This window comes from Mesoplodon mirus (assembly GCF_964341445.2).
Source record: "Mesoplodon mirus genome assembly, chromosome: 10".
In the NCBI taxonomy this organism is placed as follows: domain Eukaryota; kingdom Metazoa; phylum Chordata; class Mammalia; order Artiodactyla; family Ziphiidae; genus Mesoplodon; species Mesoplodon mirus.
This window is the reverse complement of record NC_138986.1, coordinates 87,825,665-87,832,304: the sequence shown is the minus strand read 5'-3', so window position 1 is coordinate 87,832,304 and position 6,640 is coordinate 87,825,665. Positions and strand designations below refer to the sequence as shown.

The window sequence follows — 6,640 nt, the reverse complement described above, 5'->3', positions numbered from 1 at the left end:
ACACTGCCGGTCGCAGCCCTCAGTGGCACGCAGGCCATCGCCTTGGCTCCTAGGACGGCGGGATGCTGCCCTGGGGCGGGAGGGGCGCGGGCGGAACCGGCCTGAGCGGCCGCGGGGAAGGGGTTAAAAGGGACTGTTGTCATTCTATCCGTCCTCCCGGCCCCGCGAGCTCTCCTCCAATCCCCAGGACCCTCTCCGGGGCCACTCACAAACAGGAGGAACTCAGGCCTCCCGGTCTGGGGGAGCTCTTTGTGGGGACAAGCGCCACTGTGCGCGCGTGGAGGGCGGGCCCGGGGACTGGCGACGCGCGGCGGGGATGGCCTGGACGGCGCGGGACCGCGGAGCCCTCGGGCTGGGGCTGCTGCTGTCGGGGCTCTGCCTGTGCGCGGCTCAAGTAAGTTGCGCGCGGCTTTAGGGGGACGCCTTCCCACTGTCTCTCCATCTTTTCTTCTCCAGCCCAGCCAGACCACCGACCTGGTAAGCCAGAGGGCGCAGCCGTCGGGGGAGCCGCGGGGAAGGTGCCGAGCATCCCGTGGGCTGCCGGGCCCCGCGCATCCTGCGGCGAGCACGGTGGGAGGCGGGGGCCCTAGGTGACCCCTACGGTCCCGGAAAGGGCGCCCCCTCACCCACCGGGCCCCCGTACTGCAGGCTCAGGCCGTGGAGGCCGGCGGAGGCTGGAGGCCGGGGTTTAATTTTCAGCCTGACTGCTCCTCCCCCCTCCCCTCCCCCTCCTGGCGCTGTCCAGGGCCGCCCGGCGGGAGTAGGCGGGGTTCCAGCAAACTTTGCATCCCGCCCGCTGTGCCCGCCGGTCGGTCGGGGTGGACCCGCGGCCCCGACTCGCCTCGAAATTTCAGCAGCTTCCCGAAGGCTGGGCGTCTCCTCCCTCCGCCCAGGACAGGACCCGGCGGGGCAGGGGAGCCAGCGCCGTTTGAGGTTTCACTTACAAAGGCCCCATTGTAACCTGTCTGGTCCCCGGAGTTTAGAAAAACCAAGTTTTCCTTGATGAAAGAAGCTTTTTTCTTTCTTTCTTTTTTTAAATTTAGAAGAGAGAGAGAAAGAAAAATCTCACATTCCTAAGCAACGTGTGCAAACTATTTCAGAGGCCAGCTTCCCCTCTAACACCATCAAAGCTGAGCTGTTTGCAGCCGATAAAAGGGGTCACACCCTAGGGTCAGCCTGAAATTTGGGGTGTTTTTGAAGCGAGGTGCCCAGACCTCCTGCAAGAGAATCGCTGCAGGAGGATCTGAAAGGAGGCCAGGCGCTCGCTGGGTTTCACTGCTTCCCCGCCCCATCCTCCCTTGTCTTTCCCTGAGAGGATTCCCCCAGCTTTCTCCTGAGCACTGGAAGGTCTACAGAATATGACACCGTAGTTGATCTGGGCTGGAGCGCCTCCGCTTTGGCCAAAACACTGACCCGCAATCACCGATTAAATCGAGGTGTTCAGTGACCACCATCTTCAAGGTCGAATCCCTTGAGGCAGAGGCCCCCTCTCCCTCACAAGCCCCCTTCGGTTGAATGCTCTGTAGACGTGAGGACTCCACCCTGGGGGCCTGGATTCTGCTCTAACCTCACTGTCAGCCTCATTGAGAACCTTGAGGAAGGGAAGAAGTTCCCTTGGAAGTTCGATCCCCGCGTGTTATGTTGGGTTCAAACCCCGGCCTCTGCAGGGCAATGTCTTTACCGGGACGCGCGGGGGGCCTCGGGCCCTGGTGCCCAGTTCCGCGTCGTTGCCCCACGTGCTCCACTAACCCGTGTGCGCTCTCTTGTCAGAGGGGCCCCCCGGGTGAGCAGGGCCCTCCGGGGCCGCCGGGCCCCCCTGGAGTCCCGGGCATCGACGGCATCGACGTAAGTGTCACCTTCCCCCAGCGGTTCGGGTGGGTTCTTTGAGAGCGCCCGGAGCCCCCACCCAAAGGCGGGATGGGACGTGGGTGAGCCTGGAAGCCTGGGAATTTCGGAGGGAGGAGGTCACGTGTCCTCTGGCCCCGGTTGGTCATGGACCAGCACCCTTTAGCCCGTCCCCGTCCCCGATTTGTGAGGGATTCTCCCGGAGGGGTCCCCAGCGCCCCCCTCTCACGGACTGCTCTCCCTTTCCTCCTGTCCTCCAGGGTGACCGAGGTCCGAAGGGTCCCCCGGGCCCCCCGGTAAGTGGATCAGCGCCTTGGCCCTCCACTTCCTTCCTTCCGACGTGGTCTGTAGCCACATGCGTCAAAAGAGTCTCAACTTTGCCCCCTTTTCTCTCCTTTTTTCTCTCCCTGCCTCGCGGCCTCCCTGCCCAGGGCCCCCCGGGAGAGCCGGGAAAGCCGGGAGCTCCGGGGAAGCCTGGAACGCCGGGAGCAGACGTGAGTTGTGGGAACTGGGGGCGGGCAGCCGGGCCCAAGGCGTGTGTGCGTGCGTGCGTGCGTGCGTGCGTGCGTGTAGAGAGGCGCAGGCTGCAGGCATGGGGGTGACCGTGGTCCCAGCTGCAGCAGGCCTGTGGCCCTTAACTTGGCTTTGCGCGCGGGCGTGGCATGGACGTGGCCGTTTTTGCGCATGGGTCTGCGAGGGTGGAGGCTCCGCGCAGCTCCCTGGGGAGAGCACGCAGCGCTGGCGTTTCCTGCTCTCGGAAAACATAGGTGGGTACCGGTTCCTGCCTCTAACCGTCCACTGCCCTGCTCACCTGGTGCCAGGGAGGAGGGATCCGACTGGCCTCTGCAGGGGCTTCCCAGCAAGCCGTCTCTGCCCTTGCCTTCCGGCACCGCCTAAATGCATTTAGAAAAAATAACCTGCAGGGGAAGGTTCTTGGGGTTCTCCTAAATCCCAAGGAAAAGAGAAGAGAAAGATGCTCTTGAGGGGAGGGTCTGAAGTGAGTGCGGGTGGGTGGGAGCAGGCCTGGGGCAGGGAACTGGTCAGTACACGTGGAAGAGGAAATTCAAAACTAGTCTTCTCTCTTTCCACGGGTGTTTTCTTGGCTGACATCACTGACAGAAATAAGCTGACCAGGGTTGCCTGAAGACCGGGAAGCAGCAGCCTCTCCCCAGCCTACCCGCCAGCACACCTGCCTCCCCCGCATCGGAGGGACGCTCAGATGCTGAGCTGTGTGATAAACCTAACACTAAGTAACATTTCTTCAGAGTAAAAGGACTTCAGGCCTCTCGGCTTCTCTGTCCGTACACTGGACAAATATTTATTGAGGCCTCACTGCAGGCCACTCCTTGACTTTGCTGCTGGATACGAAGTGAAGTAAGATCTGGCACCTGCTCTCAGAGAACAGACAAGGCTGGGTCCATCAAGTTATCCTTCAAGTTACCATTTCATGTGGTTTCCCCGAACTAAGGACTTTTCTAAATCCAAGAAAGCACCCGAAAACCTATGATTATAGATTCCGAGAAGTTTTGACTGGAGTTTAAGACAGAGCCTTCATTTTGAGAAAAAGATAAACCACACAGCTAGATGTTAGTGGTTATTAAGATGTGCTTTCTTTATCAAGATTAGCATAATGAAAATATTTGTGCTGTTCATTGCCTTAGGAGATATTGACTTTGTTTTATGCTTCAAAGGCCCTAGTTTGAACTTTCTATGTATGCAAAGTGGCAGTGCATGAGGTTCCCAGAGACTAATATTTGTATAATACGAAGTGAATATTAGCCTGATATTAGTATAATACAAACGGAAATTATATAACTTGTTGGCTATCAAGCTTTTCTTGGAAACTCCGTGAATACTTATGACACATTATAACAAAAAAAGTCTGATAAATACGAGGCCACTAAGTAAACCAGTAGCCCAATATAGGTTGGATTTATTTCTGCATTCCTTTGAAATGTGGACCTTGTTTTATGTGAAAAGAAAATTGATGATTAAATGACTATCATTATTATTGATTTTTGTGGTGGTTGAAGCATAAACCAATGGTCTGAAGTCTTGTCTCACTATTGAGTTGCCATAATTTCAGACAGAGGAATTATCTGTGTCCTAATTTCGTGGTGCTTTTGTAGCAGGCACAACAAATTCTTCTTTACCTATAAAGAAGAATAAAGACAATGCCTCGTTTTGCTTTATAAAGTAATTTCCACACTTAAACAGAAACTTGGGATAAATAACTGAAAGGTCTTCAAAATCTTTAGAAGTACAATGTAAATAACACTTACAAATTGTTTTTTTTTCTTTGTCTATAGTTGCAGTACCACAGTGCAGATTTCCAAATCAGATTTCCAAAGTTAAAAAGTGTAAAATAGTAAGGTTTCTTATATCATAGAACTTTGACCCTGGAAGGTCCTCAGGGAGACACTGATGAGGGCATTGAATCAATCTTCTGGGATTGCAAAGGAAAGCAAGAGAAAAAGAAAAAGAGAAAGGAAGGAGAGATAAAGCAAGAACTTCGTGTATGTGCCAGTATTTTGGGCATTTTAGAACTGAGCAAAAAATTAACCATACTAATTTGCATTTGAGTAGAACTTTTTTTTCAAATGCAGTCACAAACATTATTTCCTTTAACTTTACAATAAGCTGGAAAGTAGGTTTGGCTAATATTATTCTTCACAGATAAGGACACTGAACAATTATGAGGACAAGTAGTTCCCCCAGGGGCCCAGAGTTATTCAGTGGCTAAGATGGTGAAAGAAACCAGATTTCTTGATTTTTAGAGTCACTTTCTTTCCAGATAGCTTTGCCTCATGCAGATATGAATGAGGTTCTTAAATAGATGAATATTTGGAGAAAATAGGGAGAAAAAGAATGATAGTGAATTCTTGTTATCTGAATTACCAACCAAGAAATATGATATTAAAAATTCAATGGATAATACAAAGATTTTAATTGATATTTTATAATTACTTGTAAATATTGGTATAAATTTCATGTTCACCAAATTTTGAAATGGAGCCCCATGCAACTTACAAGATCCTGACCTGAAAAGTTTTTTTATTCCACTCTTTGACACATTTGACATTTTAAATAGACCTTTTACCCTAAATTGAGAAAAGACCTTGAGACTAATGAAATACCAGAAACCGGATCAGAGTTTGCTGTTTGTCTCTGGGCTTGAGAGCTAAGTAAGTGGGAAAGCGTAAGTTATCTTTCTTGGTAGGTGAACCTAAGTGTAGTGGGGGGACCTGCACCCTCCAACCTTGGTTCATTGCAAAGCTGTGTTTTTTGGTAATGTTAGCAAATGGTTAATCAGATGGTGTTTAGAAGAATCTGAAAGGAACATGGCTTAACGGTAATTATCCTGAATCAAGTGGATTTTTGACAGAAAAGGTAAACGAGTCATGGCAGCTAGTCTTGTAGGATTATGTGTTGGGTCTCTTGAGCGGAGTGGTTGGAATATTGGAAGGAAATGATTGTTGATGGCTGGTGTGGTCTGCCAGCAGCAGCAGGACATTTCAGAACACAGTTGCCTTTAATATCCTCCCATATAGAACTTTATCTTCATCAGCATTCATATGAAAGCAATTCTTTCTGCCACTGGCAATATTTTCCTCTAGTCATTTCTTTGACAAATAAGAATGATTGCAAATTGGAGTTGTATGCATGCATCTGTAAATGTAAATTGTAGGAGATTTATGTACATACATATAAAATCCCTCCTTTCCTGCTAAGACTTTAGTAAGTTGATTCTTTTCCCTTATAGACATGAAACATTAAAGAGGTCAGAGCTTGGTTGTAAACTCTGCTCCCAGAGGACAGCTGTGCTGTTATGATTCATAACTTATATTCTTATAGGCACTTTTCCTGTGGCATGCTTAGTGAGCTCTCTAAAGTAGTATTTTTTTTTTCATTCGTATAGCATCCATCTCAGATACAGAGAAGAGGAATTAGAATGAAGTACAGGAAATATAGTTAAGCCATGCTACTTTTTACAGGAAAGAGGTTAGAACATCCTCTAAATGTATACAACTATCATCCCTGATAGATGTTATATGATTAGGATAGTGAGGAATAAAGAAACTACTCTGAAAGGTCAGTGTAAGTGGAAATAGTCAGGCAGCAAAAAAAAAAAAAAAAAAAAAAAAAGTGAGGGGGGCTGTGAAGCACAGTGCCCATGGTTCATACCTAGATTTTTTTACTTGTTTATTTGCAGAACTCCTTCTGAATGAGGTTTTAAGCTCCCAGAGGGCAGGAAACATCACTTCATGTGAACTCTTCATCAGCATCTAGTGTAGTCTGACCACACAATAATGATGATAATAAGAACAGCTAACGTTAACTCAAGTGTCCGCTCTGCCAGGCACTGTTGTAAACACTCTGTGTGTAATATCCCAATGAATGTTCAAAATCACCATATGAGGTAGATATAAACATTATATCTATTTTACAGGTTAGGAAACTGAAGCTACATACAGTTGAGCAACTTGCCCATGGTTGCACAGGAATTAAGTGCCAGAGTTGGGATTTGAACCAAAAGTAAAGATGATGTAGAAGGACAGGTGTGAAATCTCTCCACCCACAGGCTAACCCAAATTAATTTGTTCAGTAGTCGTGTACTGAGTGGGTGTTAGATGTCAGGACAGTGCGCTAGGATTGTAATGGATGCAGTCCTGTCCTCATGGGGCTTATGCTTTTCTACATGGCTGTTTCATAAAAGAGTTCACTGGATCATCAGACACCAGGATATATTTTCATTAATTCAAAGAGCCTCCTAGTGATTAGACATAGTTTATCA

At 49.0% G+C, this 6,640-nt stretch overlaps 1 protein-coding gene across 3 annotated transcripts in view; it reads left to right on the top strand.

Moving 5' to 3' along the window:
• Window positions 1-316: 316 nt before the first annotated feature.
• The window catches only part of COL9A1 (collagen type IX alpha 1 chain), a gene marked incomplete at its 5' end in the record, with an annotated part of 61,393 nt that continues 55,069 nt past the window's right edge, over window positions 317-6,640 (top strand). For all 3 annotated transcript variants that reach the window (XM_082634303.1, XM_082634302.1, XM_082634301.1), the window contains 4 exons: window positions 317-394; window positions 1,771-1,845; window positions 2,106-2,141; window positions 2,277-2,339. In XM_082634303.1, the coding sequence (XP_082490429.1) occupies window positions 317-394; window positions 1,771-1,845; window positions 2,106-2,141; window positions 2,277-2,339 (252 nt within the window). The remainder of the gene's footprint in view (window positions 395-1,770; window positions 1,846-2,105; window positions 2,142-2,276; window positions 2,340-6,640) is intronic.